The sequence below is a fragment of the Asterias rubens genome, chromosome 15, assembly GCF_902459465.1.
Source record: "Asterias rubens chromosome 15, eAstRub1.3, whole genome shotgun sequence".
In the NCBI taxonomy this organism is placed as follows: Eukaryota; Metazoa; Echinodermata; class Asteroidea; order Forcipulatida; family Asteriidae; genus Asterias; species Asterias rubens.
In genome coordinates this window covers 655,684-676,749 of record NC_047076.1, presented here as the reverse complement: position 1 = coordinate 676,749, position 21,066 = coordinate 655,684, and the positions used below count along the sequence as shown (strand labels likewise).

Below are 21,066 nucleotides of genomic sequence, written 5' to 3'. Positions count from 1 at the left end.
TGTCCGCCCCGTGCAAAACTGTCCTTGATTTAACGCCCTATAATGGTCGATGGAACACATTCGCCATTTGTTTACAAGCTCAGTGAATGTCATGAACGACATGGGAAATGTTCGGCCGTTTGGGTATTCGCTGCAATCATAAAATACGTGAATATTCATGCTGCATACGTATAGAGCATGCACGCTCGCATAAATATGCGCGCACATACATGTACATGTCCAGTCATGTACATGTCCACCGGACGGTTTTTGCACTCCCCAGACACGATTGCATATGCAAAAGTGTCCGGAGCGGACAAAATTGCATCTGACACTGGCAGTAGATCACAATAAAGCAATAGTTTTCTGCGTTGGCACGGGATTGGGAATTGAGTCACGTATAGCTCGGACCCGGTGCGAAGTAGGCCTCACCCGGCCTCAAACCGGGAAATCTTCACTTTTTTAGGGATAGGCCCCTAGGCCTTAAAGTGTATTTGTGTAGCCAACTACTTTAACAACTCGTCCCAACCATGCATTGTTAATTTCAAAACAAACAGTTCCCAAATCCGAAGGCAATTGTTTCTCTTTATTTTTTAAGTGCCTTGAAATAATGTCTTGTAATCAATTAGTGCTAGCATGGTCTAATTTATTCCTCCTCCATGGTGCTAGTGTAGAGATGTTCAAAATTATTCAATTAGTGCTTGTTCCGTCACGCAGTTTTGTAGAATGTCATGTCAAAATTTAATTTTATGAAAAATCCCCATGTATATTTTCGTTTATTTGATTGATTTAGTGTGTAGGCGGGTGTATGTGTTGTTGTTGTTGTTGTTTTTTGCTTGAAGGTGGTGGGTTTGTTTATTGTTTTGTGCAACTCAAGAAATATGCAAATGCAGTAGCAAAGTTGTTTAGTCAGATACCAAGCCGTGAAAATTAAATACGTACTAATATTCGTGTACGAAGTCTAGCTTTGAACATTCGTATCAGTTTAGTTGGTAATCTACACCACATAAGTTTATTGACAACGTGCCAAGACGGGTACCAGCGGTTATTTTCCTTAGCAACCTCAAATCAAAATGGCGACTGAAATTATTTGGGAACTAAGTTTTCGGTGTGAGTTTTCGTCTGCATTTCATTAAATGGCATTAATATCACCGACAAACAGTGATGACATGATGTAATATTATCGGTGGTACTTCATTTATAAAATAGTTGATTTATTTTATTTGCTTGTCGTGATCGTTACCGAACATTTTGAACTTCGTGTGTGTGAGAGACTCCGACCGAGAGTCAGACTCAGAGAGAGTGCGAGTTTGCAATGGCGACTGGTGCCGTACAGAGACCGCCTGTCCCGGTTGTAAAACATGTCATTCGAGATGATGACATTGCTACCAAACAGGTACGTGTTCCTCAATTATTGGAAAACAAGTATTCTTAAATTTACAAGAAATTGAAATTTTGGAAAAGCTGTGATGTGATTTCCTTCATAAAAATTTAAAAATTAAACATAAAGTAAACAAAATTCCTTCCAACGAACAAGCAACACTAACTAACAGACATTTAGTTTTTTCTTTTTTAGACAACAATCACCTCAGCACAGTCGATCCAATTTGCAATTCCGTTCGGGTTGTTCTAAAACCCCCTCGACCCCCACGACCCACGACCCCCTCCGACCCACGACCCCCTCGACCATCGACTTTTGTGCGATCTTTTTTGCTGTACACTGAAATTGCCACAGTTCACAACCTCAGCCAATCACGCACACAATGTTGTTTGCTGACATCGACTACCATGCCTCGCAGATCACAACAACACAGCATACGAGACACGTAGTATGCACGAAGCAAACTTCGCGTGATTGGCTGCCGAGATCGGGCCTGTGGCAATTATGATGTACAGATAAAAAACCGCGGCATTTCCAGGTGTATCTCTTGGCCGATCCGAGATTATTAACCCAACTGGGAACCTGCATTTACCGCCCGAGTACGATGACGGCCAACTCATTACGTGATGATCAGACGGACCCATTTCGGCCGATCACTCCCATCCTGTGTACTATGGTACTACTAGTTACTCTAAGCGGAGCTCAAGGTTGTAGACACGACCGACCGAATGGCCACTAGGACGTGTTTGGGGTCCCCAATCGGTGTGCACTTGTCTCGTGCGGAAGCAGAGAGTAAATACTCCCAATTCTGTGTGGCTGATGCAGATAAATATAACCGCAGTCTCAGACTTGAAGTCAAGCCTAGTCGTGGAAGGAAGTTGCGTCACGGATCACACACTGTGAATTCTAAATCAGGGACTTAATTCTTACTCGGCCGTAAAGCGACATTTTATGAATTCGGAATTGGGACATTCTTCGAACTGCAAACACGGGGCGGACGTCGGAGGGTCGTGGGTCGTGGGTCGAGGGGGTTTTAGAACAACCCATTCCGTTCCCATGTGCAGGACCCAGTTTCTTATTAAGAGTGTGATATTGGGTCATTGACCTTTTCTTTTTTTTCTTTTTTCTTTTAAACAAAAGTAAAATTGTAATGAATAAAATGATGAACATTTTTTACTCTCCCTTCTTTGAGTTTTTTATACTGTACTGTTTACATAGGTCATTCTCACGATCAATTCATTGAATAATGTCATTGTCAATCATGTCAATTGTCAATATAGTCATTCTGATCATACTGCCACGCAAATGTAGGGGCCTATTTTTGGTTAAAATTTTGTCATGATTTGTATTTATTTATTATTGTTCATAGATCATATGATGTTTTTTGACTAAATTTGTTGCGCTCGTTGTGTTTATTGAATAGGGTGTTAAGATTCAAGCAGTCAACTACAGCAAAGTGATCAAACTTCTGACAGATCCTCACTCGGTAAGTTACTGTTGGGAACCCAGAAGCCAATTCATCAAGTTTTATGTTAGTTACTGCAAACAAAAATTAAAAGCAAAATGATGGTCCAGGAAATGTAGGCGTCGATTAAGATTTTACCACCATTTTCAGACTGGTTTTATAATTCATTTTTACCCTTATACTGTTGTGTATAAAATTAAAAGCACTATTTAAAGTTTGGGTACTTTCTCGAGTTGTTTGAAAAGAAAATTCTACTGGCAAATCACTCGAGTGGGATTCAAATCCACAACCTTTGCATTGCTAGAGTAGATGTCTTACCACTAGACCACTGAGCTAGCTTGATTGCTAGCGGCAGTTTGAATCCTATGTGTTGGCAAATCACTCAAGTGGGATTCAAACCCACAACCTTTGCATTGCTAGAGTAGATGTCTTACCACTAGACCACTGAGCTAGCTTAATTGCTAGCGGCAGTTTGAATCCTATGTGTTGGCAAATCACTCAAGTGGGATTCAAACCCACGACCTTTGCATTGCTAGAGCAGATGTCTTACCACTAGATCACCGAGCTAGCTTAATTGCTAGAGGCAGTTTGAATCCTATGTGTTGGCAAATCACCCTGGTGGGATTCAAACCCACAACCTTTGCATTGCTAGAGTAGATCACCGAGCTAGCTTGATTGGCAAATCACCCTGGTGGGATTCAAACCCACAACCTTTGCATTGCTAGAGTAGATCACCGAGCTAGCTTGATTGCTAGCGGCAGTTTGAATCCTATGTGTTGGCAAATCACTCAAGTGGGATTCAAACCCACAACCTTTGCATTGCTAGAGCAGATGTCTTACCACTAGATCACCGAGCTAGCTTAATTGCTAGAGGCAGTTTGAATCCTATGTGTTGGCAAATCACCCTGGTGGGATTCAAACCCACAACCTTTGCATTGCTAGAGTAGATGTCTTACCACTAGATCACCGAGCTAGCTTGATTGCTAGCGGCAGTTTGAATCCTATGTGTTGGCAAATCACTTGGGTGGGATTCAAACCTACAACCTTTGCATTGCTAGAGTAGATATCTTACAACTAGACCACTGAGCTAACCTGGTGGCTAGAGGCAGTTCAGACCCTATGTGTGAGGATCAGATATCGCAAAGATTTATTACATAGAAACTGATTTTATAGTTGAAAATGTAGTCAGGTTCAATCATACTGCGAAAGCAAAGCAAATTTCCCATTGTCACAGTGCCGTGCCTACTATTTGTTTCACATTCCATTTGTTGTGAAGTATGAACCAGGCCCATTTCTTAAATTTGACCAACTGCAGTAACATTTCATATAAGGCATTAACAATCATTGTTTCTTGACTTTTTACTTTTACTCGAATTTATTTTGCAGGCAACATTATTTGAGAGACATCTGAATTCTTTGCAGAAGCTGATTCGACACTACCAAGCTGGATTTGTATCCTTACTTTGATCATGTTTTGCATTCATAACTTGAAACCAATATTTAATGGTTTATTTTTATTGTATTATCCCAGGGGAGAGCACTTTATTGTTGAAACTTTACACTCATACATTAGACATTATTATACCTAGATGGGGGAAAAAAAACGTTACAAGAATAAGATCATAAGAATAAACTATAATATTGTTGAAAGAGTTACGATCTTTGACTGCGCTTCCAATAGCTGATGAAAGATCTGGTACAAGTGTTCAAGATTCTTAACGTCTGCGCTGATCGAGTCAATGAGCATCCAATCTACACAAAGCCGATGCTGGCCATTCTTAAGATAGCAAGGTTTGTTGTTTTATTATGTTAAGGCTTCTTACTCTTGTCTTTTATAATTTTAGATATTTTGGGGGTTTAATAGCTGTGGAGAGTAAATATAATTGATGTTTTGGGCAAATTGATGTACTGTATTTTCTTCTACCAATGTTATGTTTTATAACTCAGTCGTAGATTTTACCCGTTTTCCTACCGTCAAAGACATGTTAATGAGAGGCATGCAACTTTTCCTTGGATCTGCTGATTTCTCAGTTTTTACCATTCAAAATTGGAAAGTACTATATAAAATCATTGAATTTCTTTAACTTCCTCGTTTTTGGTGAAGTTACAGTTGCATGCCTGTATTGATTGTTATTAAAATGTTTGTTATCTCTGCCCGTGCAACGGCAGAGATATTGTCCTTGTGGTGGATATTCTTCTTCTTCTTCTTCTTCTTCTTCTCCTTCTTCTTCTTCTTCAGCTTGCATTTGCAAAACCGTGGCCACATATTGGGCTTGGGCTTAGGCTCCGTCAGTTATTTAGAAAACATGTGCTTTTCTAACGGGGCTTCAAACAGGCAGACGAAGCCCAAGCCGAAGCCCAAGTGACATCCCAAGCTAAAGCCGCGGTTTCGTAAAAAACGGAACCAAAAATTCCAACCTCGTACCTAAAGCTTGTAAGCCGATCAGAATTGCAACGTAAAAATATAACGAGGTTGTTTTATTTACGTGATGAGTGAATCCTCTACGCTGCGCTGCGAGACGATCACCACCGAAGCTTTTCCCCACGTTATTGCAATGGGGGATTTTCCGGTCGCAGTGTGACCTGCACCGTGAACGTTAAAAACACTCTGCCGTGGTCTGGAGCTTATTCACGGCATACGGGTTCGGTGAAAACCCGGAGAGCCAACGGATGTTAACCGTGCTAACCGTGTATGGTTGTTAGTTACATGAGCTTTAGTTTGAGTGAGGAAACTTCGCAATCGTCACCGTTAATCCATAAGTCAATAGTCATTCAATAACGGAGCATTTTTATAGAAAAATTGTTTTAAATTAGCTTATAAGCTTTTACAAATTATTCTTTTCACAGTGCATCTTAAGAAAAGGTTTTGAATGTTTTTGGAATTTATGTGAGATTCATTACCTTGCCAAATGTCTTTGCAATGAAATATGTTGTAAAACAACTGCATGATACTGTTGGTAACAGTACCAAACTTAAGTGTTTCTTAGTAAAAGTTGGACACTTGATATTAATAGTGTTATCACTTGTCCATGTAATAATAGGCAGCTGACTTTTACCTAATCAAAAAGGTACGGTAACTGTAAACTTGTCGGCATACGTATGCCGTGAAAATATTTGGGAATATGTGCGCATGCTTACGTATGCGCTTGCGTATGGTGGGATTTCGTTAAGATATTCGCGAGTAACGTATGCGAATATGTTTGAGTTGTCGAAAATGTTATTATACTTTGTCGCATATGTTTAAGTAAATTTCTAATATATATCTGTGGATTTTTAGCATCCAGTCTGATCGCGACATCATACTTATTCGCGAATAATTTCTTGACACCGCATACGTATGCGCAAACATTTGCGAATAAATTTGTGACATCGCAAACGTATGCAATCAAAAGGTACGGTGGCCCAAAAGCACATCGCATAACTGTAAACTTGTCGGCATACGTACATGTATGTCGTGCGCAGCTGACTTTTACCTAATCAAAAAGGTACGGTAACTGTAAACTTGTCGGCATACGTATGCCGTGAAAATATTTGGGAATATGTGCGCATGCTTAGGTATGCGCTTGCGTATGGTGGGATTTCGTTAAGATATTCGCGAGTAACGTATGCGAATATGTTTTGAGTTGTCGAAAATTTTATTATACTTTGTCGCATATGTTTAATTAAAATTTCTAATATATATCTGTGGATTTTTAGCATCCAGTCTGATCGCGACATCATACTTATTCGCGAATAATTTCTTGACACCGCATACGTATGCGCAAACATTTGCGAATAAATTTGTGACATCGCAAACGTATGCAATCAAAAAGGTACGCTGGCCCAAAAGCACATCGCATAACTGTAAACTTGTCGGCATACGTACATGTATGTCGTGAAAATATTTGGGAATATGTGCGCATGCTTACGTATGTGCTTGCGTATGGTCGGATTTCGTATTCGCGAGTAACGTATGCGAATATTGTTCTGTATCACCCCCAAAACACACACAATTTTCATTTCTCCAAGTGCAACATAAACCATGCAGAATATTATGCTCCACCCCCCGCCGGGCAGAGATACCCGTATTTGCTCAAATACAGCTACCGTGCTTTCTAGTTTTATTTCCAATTTTAATTTGATTTTATAGCCTTCCTTTTTTGAAAGAGAAAACGTCTGATGGCACCGCTTACACCCAGATTGTAGTGGAATCCATTTCGCAATTGGGTAAGGACTTTTTTGTATATATTCAGCTTACTCCACTACCGTACTTCCGGAATATCAAGTAGTTAATCAAGCTTAGCAATTTATCTGTGAATTCGTACTCAGGAAAGATGAAGATCACCACGAAGTTGTTTATGAAGTCCTTGTTTTCTTTATCTGAGGAAGGTCAGCTTACGCCCTTTCCTTAGCGGTTAGGGCAAGGTGTCCCTTGGTCTCCTTGGATAACCATCTCCAAGTCTATTTGTTGCTAGTTGCTTTGCCTAAGGAAGTGGAATTTGGGCATCTTCCTTGACTTAAGCTCGGTGCTTACCTAAGAATGCGATACAAATGTAGAACGTCACATCCCTGTTTTTGCTGAGTTTAGCACATTTCAACTTATGCAAATTATTCATTGCAAATTTGTGGCCTCAAAATTTGTATCGCATTCGCAGGAAGTATAACCGGGCTTTAAAGTATTCTTTTTTCATCTTGTGATTGCAAATTATAGCTAGGAGTTCTAGTACTTAGCTAGTATTTGATAGTTATTATTTGAACTATACTTTAGGTTATCTTATGCGAGTTCCAAGCAAGGAGATACGTCTCCAATTAGCGTCGTCTCTTCTTAGCATCTTCTGTAATGAGTTGCCTAAGCAAGATGTTCAAGATCATCAAGCTGCCTCCAGGGACTACAACATGGCAATGGTGGAGAAGAGTGATGTAGCTGAGACGCTCGTTAAGGTAAGATTTAAGATGGTCTGATGTTTCGACCCTAGCAGAGTCTTTCTCAATTTTTGTTGTTCAGCCTTTAGAAAGAGTCTGCTAGGGTTGAAACGTCGGGTCATTAGATATTTTTGTTGTGCATTTTTACCATAGGTCCTTTTAGTATATAATAACAATAATAATAATTCAAACTTATGAAGCGCCATCTTTCTAAGACTAAACTTATTCCGAGGTGCATAAAAACCAAACAAAAGCAGAAAGAGTAACAAAACAGAAAACAAATTACGTAGCTTAGAAAGAAACAAGAGTACATTGAATAAAACTGATAAATAATATGCTCTTGTAGATTTACCGTTAGTTAGATGCTAACAGAGTTTGTGTGTTCTATTGAAAATTCCTTTAGTTAGGCAGATCAATATTGGCACTTAACAAAACTGACCCCAGCTTTTGAGCTGGATTTAAAATCTTGGGTATGCAGCAAACCTGACATGTGTTTCATAATGATTAACAACAAGCTAAGAATGAAGTGTACGTTAAAAGAAAATTTATTCATGTTTTTATCAGTATTTTTCACTTATATTTCTCTTGATTTTTTTCCTTTTTAGTCTCTGGCCCTTTTGGAACAAGACATTGATGTTAAGCTACATATCTTAGATCTACTGCAGAATCTATCAGCATTCTCGGGGCCTAACTGTGACAAGATGCTCGCTGCCGAAGCTGCTAGTCGTATCTGCAGTCGGATGAATGACCCTGAACCTAGTGGCAGGTTAGTTTAAATGGATAGAGGCAGTAGTGGTAATTTGCACTCAAGCTATACAAATTGTTACATCTGTACAACAACTCTGTTTGATCGAAAAGTTATATCTTGTTCACTCGTGTAATAGAAGCAATCAAGTAGAAATTTTCATTGGAATTGACTTCTTTAAAGCCACTGGACCCTTTCGGTAAACAGTGTTGTCCAAGGCCCACACTTTGTGTACCACAACTTCTATATCAAATAACAAACCTGTGAAAATTTAGGCTCAATCGGTCATCGGAGTCGGGAGAAAACAACGGAAAAACCCACCCTTGTTTCTGCGCGTTTCGCCGTGTCATGACATGTGTTTCAAATAAATCTGTAATTCTCGTTAACGAGAATTTATATGGTTTTGCTGTTTTCTCAAAAAGTAAAGCATTTCATGGAATAATATTTCAAGAGAAGTCTTTCACCATTGCCTTCTGTAAACCCTGTAAGTTATTTGTAAATCTGTGAACTATTTTTTTTTTTTCTGAACCGAAAGGGTCCAATGGCTTTAATGATATCTTTCTAAGAAACTTGACAATGTCTTAATGTTTGTTTATCCTTAGGTTATTATTCCGTTCCATTGAGATCTTATGGAATCTTCTCGAGAATGGTGATAAGGAGGAGGTTGCCAGGCAACTCAGTTCATTCGTCTGCATCAAGTAAGGATGTATCTAATAGATGTTGAATTTGCATCGGGGGATAAAGAATATTAAGTTTGGTTTTACCCTTATACCGATGTGTGTTAGCACTGTGTACTCAGTATATGCCTGTGATGTTTTCGTGGTGTAAAGGTTAAACCAAAATTAATAAGGATATATCCACGGACCTTAAATTAAGATGCAATCATTATCGATAACACTGTCTACTCCGACGTAGTAGAGAAGTTTTCCAAAAAAATGTACTCCAACTTCACAGTAGTATAATATATATATAGCAAGACAAGTTCTCAAATAAGCATAACCTACCTAGCAAGTAGATACACACATTGTGTTACCGCAAGCCAAAATTATACAAGGTGGGGTTCTTTTGACCTTGTTTATGCGGAGCTTTTTTCAAAATCAAGGTTTTTAAACAATTTAAATTATTTTTGTCTTTATTCATAGAGCACTTCAAGAGGCATTCTCACAGCAAATGACGTCTGGTTTCAGTCACTTTGATCGGCAATTAAGGTGAGATTGTAGATTGATTTATCCTGGAAGGACCTAGATAGACACTTGGGTTCCTATTTCAAGTGTGACTAAAATTTTAAGGTATAATTTTGTTCTTTTGCCCATACAACAAGGTGTGTAAGTACTGTATACTGATAACAAATTCACAGGCAAGTTACTCGGATGGGTTTCGATTCCACAACTTACATTTATACATGTATCTTGTATATTATTTGGTTTTGCCCTTACAACAAGGTCTTTAAGCACAGTATACTGGTCCCTTTTCTTGAGTCCTGAGTAAAAGAAATCCATAGGCATATCACCCAAGTGGGGTTTGGAACCCGAGACCTATCTGGATTATAATTTGGTTTTGCACTTAAAAAAAATGTTTTTAAGCACTGTAACTCGTCACTTTTTCCCGATCCCCAGTCCTGAGGAAATAAATCCAAGGGCAGATGTTTCATGTAATTGATCACCTGTTTTTACTTCTTATACTCCTACAGGAATGACTTGTTAGTCATTACTACTTTAGTTGCTACTGTCTGTGATCAAGCGCCATTCATTGTAAGTAATCATTTAAAGATACTGGACACTATTGGTAATTGCCAAAGACCAGTCTTTTCACTTGGTGTATCTCAACATACACATAAAATAACAAACCTGTGAAAATTTGAGCTCAATTGGTCGTCGAAGTTGCGAGAGAATAATGGAAGAAAAAATGTCATTGTTGCACAAGTTGTGTGCTTTCAGATGGTTGATTTCGAGACCTCAAAATCTAATATTAAGGTCTCGAAATCAAATTCAATTATTTTAGTGAGAAATTTATTCTTTCTCAAAAACTACATTTACTTCAGAGGGAGCTGTTTCTCACAATGTTTTATACTATCAACAGCTCTCCATTACTTATTACCAAGTAAGGTTTTATGCACAAACAATTATTTTGAGTAACTACCAACAAGTAACTACTACAAGTCAGATGTTACTATCCAATTTCTCCCAAAGATACTAACAAACTTATCTTGAGAAATTTAGCTGAGCAGGTTTTCTTTAAGAGATAAAATTTAGAGCATGGTGTCAGATATTGTAGTTAGGATTGACTCTCACTCCGGTGCTTCACATCTTTGCTTTAATACGTTTTGTTTCATGACACATGCCTCAAAATAACCCACGGCACCCACAACAATTTGCCATGGTGCCCTATGCTTTTGCTGTGGTGCCCTTTGCAAAGTTCCATTACAAAATAATGTTCTTTTTTCCTCATAAAAGTGCCCCTTGCCAGAGGAAAATGCTGTGCCCTTCAGTAACGAAGTTCAATGCCTGATGACAAAAAGCTCAAATCCAACCTGAGCATTTTTACTCAAGTTTCTAAACTCTTTAAGAGTAAAACCTTCTTGTCTTTATTGTTTCACAGGAGACAGGTTTTGCCAAGCAGCTTATTCTCTTTGCAACATTTCAAGAAGTACGAAGCCATAATGCCCTGGTTAGACATCTGAAACTTGGCACGGTAAGTAGCTTGGATCCCTTCTCAATCTACTTTTGTGTCTTGAGTTGTGATGAATGGATGTAAGAAGCCATTTCTCTTTCCTAATCGCTAGCTAAGTAGAGTTTCTCTGATTTAACTTCTTTTTTTTTTTGCTTTCATTTCCACAGAGTATTGAAGATTTTGAGTTGAAGAAACTACTGATCAACATCATCGTAGTCTTGTCCAAGGATATCTCAATGATTCCTGTAAGTTGAATATCTTGAGATAATAATAATACGAATACTACAAGTAAAACTTATAATGCAGGAGCCTCTATGTGCAAAATAGAAGATGCTTTATTAAGATCTTACAAATATTTAATGGAACAAGGGTACTTCTTCCACAATCTTAAATGTGCACACAGAGCCGTAGGCATTAGATGAGCTCTAAGTTTAAGAGGAAATTGTAAACATGAGTCAAAATGTAATGTTGTTTCTGTAGGTGTGTGGCATGAGGGTGTATTTTTCCTGTAACGTTCCTGAATGTGCACACAAAACAATGCCTAGTTATCAAATTTTGCTTTTGAAAACTGGCCCATTATGTTCTACTGGTAGTTAACAACTCAACATTTCGTTTTACACAACATATATGGGTAAAACCAAAATTAAGATTAATTATCCCGATGCAAATTTCCATCTATTAAACACAACATCTTGATATCATTTCTTCTTTCCTTCCCAGCTCCTTTCTGAAGGTCATATCCTCCTTGCCCTCTTCTCTTACGTCCGAGGCAACGAGAACGTCTCACAGCCTCAGGAATGGAGTCCTAGTCAGCTTGAGGAGATTCAGCTTCATGCTATGAGTGCGCTGTGTACCATTGCACCCCTGTGTGTGCAAGATTACATGACATGTCAAGGAAATACTAGACTGCTATTACTCTTGGAATGGTGTGTCGGAAAAGGTGAGGGGCTGACAAGGGCTCATCTTAGATATGTTATGGAGACCAAGGACAAAATATAAAAATCTCCTCATGGAAATTTTAAAGTCCTGGGTGCTCCACAACAAGGAAATTTGTGTACAAGTCTATGGGAAACTGTTAAGTGCAGGGACAAAGAAGTAAACGAAAGAATGCTCCACAAAGAAGCATTTTTGCAATTGTGTGAACAACTGACTGGTTCATTCTGTAAACCAAGCGAAGTGACTACTGCTACAAAATGCCTCATCAATTTTAACCAATTCAATATTTGCCTTTGTCAAACTTTAGCATAACTTAAAAACATCTGCATCCCCAAGTGGTGCATGACATTTGTGGAGTCTCATTCTCAAAAGAATTCCATTTGTAGTTTTGTTTTGAGGGAATGTTGATAATTTGTTGCTATTTCTTGATTTATTTTCTCAGAGGATTTTGCTGGTCATGGTAATGCTTTCCATGGTTACGGAGGCCGAGGGAACAAACGAGCCCAGATGAGATTCTGTCTTCATCTGATGAGGAGTATTGTTAGCCTGGGGGAGTCTTCCGTTTTACAAGACTTTGTAGATCAAGGAGCTATTAGTCAATGTCTTGGTAAGATATTTTATTTTATTTTATTTCCTTCAACATTCAACAGCACAAGCGGCATGTAAAGGACGGATAAAAGATTAATTACGTATTAACAATATTGGTCTTCATTTCACGTATGTGTTCCTGGTTTGATTAGTTGCATATTGTGCCACAGCTATAGAGTTTTATATAAGAGCTAGAGTGCACACTGGTGATGCTGTGTGCACAAACGTGAAGGGACCGCATGGAGACACACGCGCCATTTTGTAAGATGAACTTGGTTTTCACCTTGAATGTGACATACACGTTGGTGTGTGTGTTATGATAGCGTTATGCAATGCTGTTTTGTCAACTTAACCAGGCTGCGTATCTAGGCCAGTGCGCCCTCTAGTTCTTATATATAACTCTATGGCCACAGCACCTTGTAAACCATTGTACGGTGCTATAAACGTAGCTCCATAATACTGTACAGGAAAATACTGAATGATGAAGCGCTCTGAGCGTCACTGGGTGGCGAATATGAGCGCTATACAAGAAGCTATTATTTGTTATAATTCTTTAACTACATCAGTGACTGCAGTAAAATAAGTAAACTCTGAATTGTTGTTGTGTTTTGTAGATATCTTATTAAGTGCCAGTCATTCTGTAACTGAAGATGATGTGATCGATGTTGAGATGCAGTCTGATATGCTGTCAATCATCTCAGCAGTTTCTGAAGGAGATGTTCATCGGAAGGTAAGAAACCTTTTAGACTTCTTCTCTGGTTAACCCCTTAAAGACCATAGCGGCCAATAATACCCATAGCGACCGCAAATGGCCACAAGATTTTACATACTTTCAGTCAACCAAAAAGGTCAAAGTAAAGATGATAACCTGAATTTGAATCTGAAGGAGATGTTCATAGGAGCGTAAGAAACATCTGGGCCCAATTTCATGGCTCTGCTTACCATAAGAACAGAATCGGCGATTACGGAAGCAGGATATTCTCTGCTTACAGCAAGCGTATTTCACTGGCTAGCGGCGAATTTTGGCTTCTGCGCTTGCGTACTCCGCGTTACTAGGCATTCTACGCTTACAAGGTTAGGCTAGCGCAGAAATTCGGCGCTCGCACGTAAGCGGGCAATCATGATCGTAAGCGCAGAATTTGGCGGTAAGCAGCGCCATGAAGTTGGGCCCTGGATGTCTTCTCTGGTTAACCCCTTAGAGACCACAGTGGCAAAAATGTTTATAGCGGCCGCAAACGACCAACAGGCACCATAAAAGTCGATGTTAAAACCTTTGAGGGGAGAGATTGTTTAACTGTTTCAAAAAATATATAAAGTACTAAACCACAAGAGAAAGTGGAGGAAATTAAATGATTTTGTTTTATAACAGGAGCTGTTTGGAGAGACAGGAGTCAAGGTAGTTCTGAAGTATTTGATGACTGATCCTAAGAAGCTTTGTCGAGGTCTTGGTTATCATCGCATGATGCTTTCTACTGTAGATGCCATCTGGTGCTGCGTTGTTGGAGCTTATCTTAATGAGGATATGTTTCTTGAAGGTCAAGGCGTCTTCTACCTTTTGGATTTACTGGAGGTAAGACATAAATGCTAGAGATAATGTGTCGCAATCTATACTTTTATTTGACAAACATGATCTTGTTTGTGTATGGCCTGCAATGCATGACTTTAATAGTGTATCAAATTAGTGATTCTGAAGTGTATATAAGAACTTAGATTTGTAAAATGACGTTGTTGAAGTCGATCACTGTGTTTGGGTAATTACTCTGTGCCCATACTACATACAACATAATTCAATTGCTTGAGAAACTTTTATTGTACAACATACAACTTCAAATACTTGTGCTCAATCCATAAAAATACATTCAATATCACTAAATGTATACACATGAAGAAATTGTTGCTGGGGTACGATGTTGCAGTTGTGACCAAAAATTGTTTCAGTTGAATTGCCCATGGGTTAATCACTGACAAATGACTGAAACAGTTATTGGTTACAGATGCGAAAACGTTCTCCTGTTTTTGTTAACAAGGAATGTTAACTTTTTTATTTTAGATTATCAGCTGCTGAAATGTTTCCTCAGATGAGCGGGTCTGAGTACAACTTTCACAGTGGCCTATTGAAAAAAAAAATCAATTTATTTCATTAGCAACAAAATAAAAATATTAATAAATCTTCTACTTAATTTCTCATACAGTCTTGCTCTGCTAATATGCACAACTTGATCCTTGGTTGTCTCTTGGATCTGTGTGAAAATGCTAAGACAGTGGCTCATATGCTGGCCTGGCGTAGCAACAAAGACACCACAGTGGCAACGTTACTTATTAAGATCTGGAAGCAAGAGGAACAAACCCTCGGTGTTCCAAGAGAACAGAATGGAACCATCGCAGGTAAGGATTCAATCTTATCATTGTCATCAATGACATCAATGTTATTGAGTGGTATTGAGTGACATTGAGTGTGCATCACTGAGTGACATTGAGTGTGCATCACTCAGTGACGGATACGTGTGCTATTATAAGAAGCCACCATTATTATCAATGGAATATTATATAGGAAATGGAAATGTAGAGCTGCAAACTCTCACTGATTCTGCAGAAAATTCCATGAAAATAAAGCAATCTTTACATTCTACACAGGCATTTTAATAGCGCCCCTATAAGACCGGAGCGTGCTTTACGAAAGCCAACATATAAATACCGATACAAACAAACAATGCATTGATACAGGAGATACAAAACCTATACAAGCAAAATCTTTCCATGTTCTGAACAAAGTTGAAAATCGCCCTGATTATCTTGCAGCTGAAATACTGTTCATTATCAAAAAGCGAACAGATTTTCAGATTTCCACAAATTTTGATCATGCTTAAAAGCAGTGTTTGAAGCAACTTTCAAGAAAATGAGCTCACAGCCCAAGAATCTTAAGATGATTGTTTCTTATATCTGTTCTTGTTGTAGATACTAAGAAACCTCTGATGGGAGCAGTCCAAGATAAAGCTGGTATCGTTCCACTTCCTGCAAACTCACGCAGTCAAGCCATTGTAGATGTCTGTGAGAATATGAGGGCCAAGGTCTATGCCCTCTTCTGTAAAATTGGTAAGAAATTGATGGTTGTTAAATTGACTCTTACTGCATTTTAGGGACATTAAAGGGAAGGTTTACATTTGGTAGTCACTCTATGGCAAAAAACAACTTTGGTTAGAAGCCTACAGCAGCGTAATCTGTGAAACCTTATCGTCTAATGCTTCTAAGATTGTGTATTAGGAATTTTTCTTCCTGTCTTGATTTTCATTACATCTCAAAATTGCGTCCACCTCTTGAAATTAAATTTTCACATGTTAGTTTTATTGTTTACATCTACATTTATGACCGACTCAAAGGTATATATTGCCTTTAAACCTCTCTTACTGCTTTTAACGCAATTTCCTCATTCATTTATGAACATGTGCAATTATTACCAGCTTATTTTCATCTATTTTGATCATCTTGTAGGTTTTGAAGATCACCCTACCTTGTCTACACCAGACCAAGTAACCTTGTGTATCATAGAGAAGTATCTTGACTTTAAACAAGGAGAGGTCTGGAAGGAGATTACATCCGAGCTGGAGCAAGAAGGGGTACGCCCTGTCACCCCAGATCAGGTATGCTATTTGGTGATTAGTTTTTTTGGACGCAGTCCTGGCAGTAGAGGACACCAACTACAAACCTATGTATCAGTGTTGTAGGTCTCAACCTGGTCTCGGTGTTGGTTCTCGTCTCGGTCTCAGTCTGCAAAAGTCTCGATCTCGGACAAGCTGGTCTCGGTCTTGGTTTTGGCCCGCCCTGTCACCCCAGATCAGGTATGCTATTTGGTGATTAGTTTTTTTGGACGCAGTCCTGGCAGTAGAGGACACCAACTACAAACCTATGTATCAGTGTTGTAGGTCTCAACCTGGTCTCGGTGTTGGTTCTCGTCTCGGTCTCAGTCTGCAAAAGTCTCGATCTCGGACAAGCTGGTCCGGTCTTGGTTTTGGCCCGCCCTGTCACCCCAGATCAGGTATGCTATTTGGTGATTAGTTTTTTTGGACGCAGTCCTGGCAGTAGAGGACACCAACTACAAACCTATGTATCAGTGTTGTAGGTCTCAACCTGGTCTCGGTGTTGGTTCTCGTCTCGGTCTCAGTCTGCAAAAGTCTCGATCTCGGACAAGCTGGTCTCGGTCTTGGTTTTGGCCCGCCCTGTCACCCCAGATCAGGTATGCTATTTGGTGATTAGTTTTTTTGGACGCAGTCCTGGCAGTAGAGGACACCAACTACAAACCTATGTATCAGTGTTGTAGGTCTCAACCTGGTCTCGGTGTTGGTTCTCGTCTCGGTCTCAGTCTGCAAAAGTCTCGATCTCGGACAAGCTGGTCTCGGTCTTGGTTTTGGCCCGCCCTGTCACCCCAGATCAGGTATGCTATTTGGTGATTAGTTTTGTTGGATGCAGTCCTGGCAGTAGAGGAAACCAACTACAAACCTATGTATTTAACTCTAGTAAGGTAACTTATATACCCTCAGGTCTTATACATCAATTGTTATATTTTTTGCCTCCAGGAAGCTTTGTCAATCATTAATAAAGCCACAGAGGAGCTGGCAATCAACGTGGCGGACACACAGGTTGACTTCCTTGAATCACAGCAACAGCAAGATCTACTGGAAGAACAAGAGATGTATGCTGAGGTACGTACTGCTATTAAGTTGACCATATGAAATCCTGTACGTCAAATGAAAAGAATGTCGTTCCTTTATTTATGCATTTATTTACACATCCAACAGCGCAAGAGCCATTAACAGGATGGTGAATAGGAAATGAGAAGAAATTTTCACATTTAACCACTATTAACATGACGATTTTACAAAGCGTCACCGCAAACCTTGCTTTTTTTAGAAATGTTCAGTGGTAGATCGGGAGCCAGGAAAACCTCAAATGGAGAAAACTCCTCTGTGCAATCGGGTAGGGTCTGAAACCCCAAATGCAAGGCTCGGTCTGTAGTGGGATTCAAACCAGGGTCCACTTAGGGTAAAAAGCAGGGAAAGAAACCACTAAGCCAGCCTGATGCTGTTAAAGTAAATCTGTCTAATGCAATCTTTGGTTTCTACGATTAGGAACTACGTACACAAAATGATATTAGAAAAATCAAGCGCGCATGAGGATGTTAAAGGTCGCAATTCGGCCATGGGTTACACTTGAATTTAACTTCACCAAATTTTATTCTGCTAAGACACATTGATATCAATCTTTTTATTTTTTGACTTTACAGATTCGGGAGAACCATCGCCAGAAAGAGAAGTCTATAAAGAGATGGAATACCTACATTGCTCGCACGTCAAACTACTCTATGCTTAAGGTAGAACTCCATTAACTTTCCTTACGCCCCCCCCCACCAAATACAACAAAGTTCAGTACCTCAACCTCCAAATGTAACATCTCTTATTATCGTTGTGGTACCCTCTGCCAGAACATAGGATTTGAACTGCCTCTAGCTACCGCGCAACCTTGGTAGTCTAGTTGGTAAGACACTGCTCTAGAATTGCAAGGGTCGTGGGTTTGAATCCCACCCGAGTAACATGCCTGTGATATTTTTTTCACAGGACTCGGGGAAAGAGTATACAGTGCTAACACACATCGGTGTATGGGTAAAAACCAAAATTAATAACCTCAAGGTTGTTTGAGAAATGTTTTCTGGATGTTTTGGGGTCAGGACTCAAACGTCATTGGTGCAGTTTGTATCAATTTGATTAAATTGCTTTTGTATAATTTGGTGCTTCTGGTAAATGGAGTTGGTTTGACCTAAAGTAAATGTTTGCCTTCATAAAAACAGTAATTTTCTAAGTAAGACTTTATTTGTAACTAAAGATTTGGATTTTTCAAATTTGTACACACTTTTTCATAAAGAGGTCTTTTGTTGATTTAAAAATATAAAAATTAAAATTAATACTGAGTCTACGATTCTTTATTTAAACCGTTATTCTACTTTTGTTTTTCCAGGCTGCAAAGACGAGTCAGGACCTGAGCATCACAGCGTCCAGGATACAGACAGAATTTCTGGAATCGTAAGTAGTTTCTTCTTTTTTAATTGTTGGGTATTCACTGAGCCTAAAATAATGTCTTGTTCTTTCACTACACAGATCAAAAACATTATTGTGACTTTTAGTGATGGTGTGGAATAATAAGAAGTAACCATGGCTAGTAAACTGTTTGGTTCATCCATTTGTAAAATCTTTTTTAGAAGATGAGCGTAGTAATTCAAAACTTTTCAGAGCCAACAACCGTCCAAAAATTGTTGTACCCACAAGTTTCCTAATGATTACTTGGGTTGCATTGAGACAAACTTTAAAGTGAGTTTGGAACTTTATTGTATCATTAAATGGTTTTATCTATTTTTTTTACAGGGATACTTTTCATAAGACGGATCTAGCCGAACTTCAAACAACGGTAAGTGTGAAATAATAATCTTTGGTGACAATAACAAATTCTGAAGCCTTTAAGATTGTCTAATCAAGGTAAAAGTCCTGGACCCAATTTCTTAGAGCTGCTTTTAGTAGAAAATAGTGCTTAAGAATGGTCTGCTAAGTATTGTTTGAAGCTTTGCATGGTGCTGAGAATTAAGAAGGAACTATAAATAAATAGTAAACTTGCGGGTACAACCATGTGTAAATCTCTTAATGAGTGAGTGTTGGCTCTGAGAAGAGCCGGTTTGGTCTTGACGTTTTGAACAGTATACTCTGCATGTCTTCAGCAAAAATGAGCAGGATACCAGCCACCATTTGTACATATCACATGGTGGTTTAGCTGGAAACTTTGCTCTGGTAAGCATAATTTTGTTGTGCTTAGCTACTCTGTGTGCAAGCAAAAGTCATTTAAAATTTTACCCAGTTAGTTTTACTTGTGGTTTATTATTTGATTTTTTAACAATGTTGTGTATTTTTTTTACTTTGCAGACATTTCAAAGTCGTCATATAAATATTGACAGCACTCCATTGGAGCTGACCGGTGGACCAACCCTCCTTGGTCAACAAAACGATAGAGAGATGACCAACAGGGTTACAATGAAGGACCACACACCAATATTTGTGTCGTAACTAAAAAATATAAGACAATGAGTAGTTGTTTACAATATGTCAGTATTGATAAAGGTGGAGATGGGATCAATGTGATTTGTCTGCTCGCCCTTCTGTTGCAAAACAGCCTTACTGACACATTTTTGTTTTATTTAAGATCTTTACTGGGCAAATTGGGGGGTGTTTTTTTTCTCAGTTTCAAAGTTTCAAAGGTATACTATGTAGGGATGATGTCCTATCTCAGCCTCTTTGTACATTTGGTCCCATTTTTTTATTGGTAAAACAGCCCATCTCTGCACTTGCTTTTCTCATGGAAGGGGCGTGCAGTTTAGATATCCAATAAACTGATGTTTAGATTCATAACGTTTTTCCCGGATGACTGGTACTGAACTCTTTTGAAGGATGGAAGAAAATGTTTTTTTTGTATGTACTCGAAAAGTGTCATCATTCGTACATACTTCCCATATGTTATCACGAGAGGGCAATATCACTCAAGAAATACTTCGGAATTTTGGATGGACCAAGGCAACACAAAGTTACATTTTGTTTGGTGAGAAAGATTCATTTATTATTTCTTATAAAGAATTTTGAAAACGCTAAAAAAGCTGGGCATTTGGGGTTCAAAATGCAACAAGAAAACGGGCACTGAAAGAGCTGAACAAAACATCTCTGTCTGGTGGGTGTCAAAGTGTTCTGGTGTATTTTTTCAGCCTTCATTGTTCTGTTCATAGTTTATGATTGAAGTTTGGGAAACAGACACAAATTTTGAAAGGTGTATGTTGTATATTTTGTAAATAAAATGTTTCCAAACTGTTTCCTAATGTTTGTTAATTATCACTATGTATATAAAGAACAGTTGATAAAAAAACAATCAATATTTACAAAAGGGTTTGGTTAGATCCTTGTCTGGGAAATAATTGATGAAGAAATGTAAATAGGTGTAAAAAGTCATATTTGACAAAGTTAGAAATAAGAAAATAAATAATCCTTAAAAACACTTTTTTGCAGAATGGAGAATCGAAGTATACTGACTGACTCATAATTTCACAATCACATTATATTTACATTACAGGGATTGCTGTTCACAATTGTACGTTTATGGAAAGACAGTTTAAAACTAAATGTAAATAATAATCCGTCCATAGAATGTGTAATTTATCCGAAGACTTATCTTTATCTTTATTATTTCTAATTTTAACAATGTGTTTTTGTTGCGAAGTAATTGACACAAAAGTTTTTAAGTTTGTATTTTTTTAATGATTTCCTGCGCCGTCCAAACACAATAAAATGTTTATTAATTGGAGTACAGATATTTGTTGTT

General features: G+C 38.5%; 1 protein-coding gene across 1 annotated transcript; it reads left to right on the top strand.

The window, feature by feature from the left end:
• The first annotated feature begins 798 nt into the window (after positions 1-798).
• Positions 799-21,053, top strand: LOC117300151 (cilia- and flagella-associated protein 69-like). The gene is made up of 24 exons (XM_033783872.1): positions 799-1,375; positions 2,784-2,846; positions 4,212-4,277; positions 4,507-4,616; positions 6,955-7,031; positions 7,573-7,745; positions 8,333-8,493; positions 9,075-9,170; positions 9,615-9,680; positions 10,163-10,223; positions 11,071-11,163; positions 11,310-11,387; positions 11,863-12,082; positions 12,521-12,685; positions 13,281-13,396; positions 14,036-14,236; positions 14,859-15,051; positions 15,622-15,759; positions 16,156-16,304; positions 17,238-17,363; positions 17,945-18,031; positions 18,673-18,737; positions 19,077-19,119; positions 19,626-21,053. Exons 1-24 carry the CDS (start codon positions 1,295-1,297, stop codon positions 19,764-19,766), a joined length of 2,769 nt encoding a protein of 922 aa, XP_033639763.1. The 5' UTR covers positions 799-1,294; the 3' UTR covers positions 19,767-21,053.
• Positions 21,054-21,066: the final 13 nt, after the last annotated feature.

Bases quoted from the DNA above. Each gene is read 5' to 3' on its own strand.
- LOC117300151 (XM_033783872.1), top strand. From the start codon at position 1,295: ATGGCGACTGGTGCCGTACAGAGACCGCCTGTCCCGGTTGTAAAACAT. The intron at 7,746-8,332 runs GTAAGATTTAAG...TTTCCTTTTTAG, and splicing joins TAGCTGAGACGCTCGTTAAG to TCTCTGGCCCTTTTGGAACA. The intron at 18,738-19,076 runs GTAAGTAGTTTC...TTTTTTTTACAG, and splicing joins CAGACAGAATTTCTGGAATC to GGATACTTTTCATAAGACGG.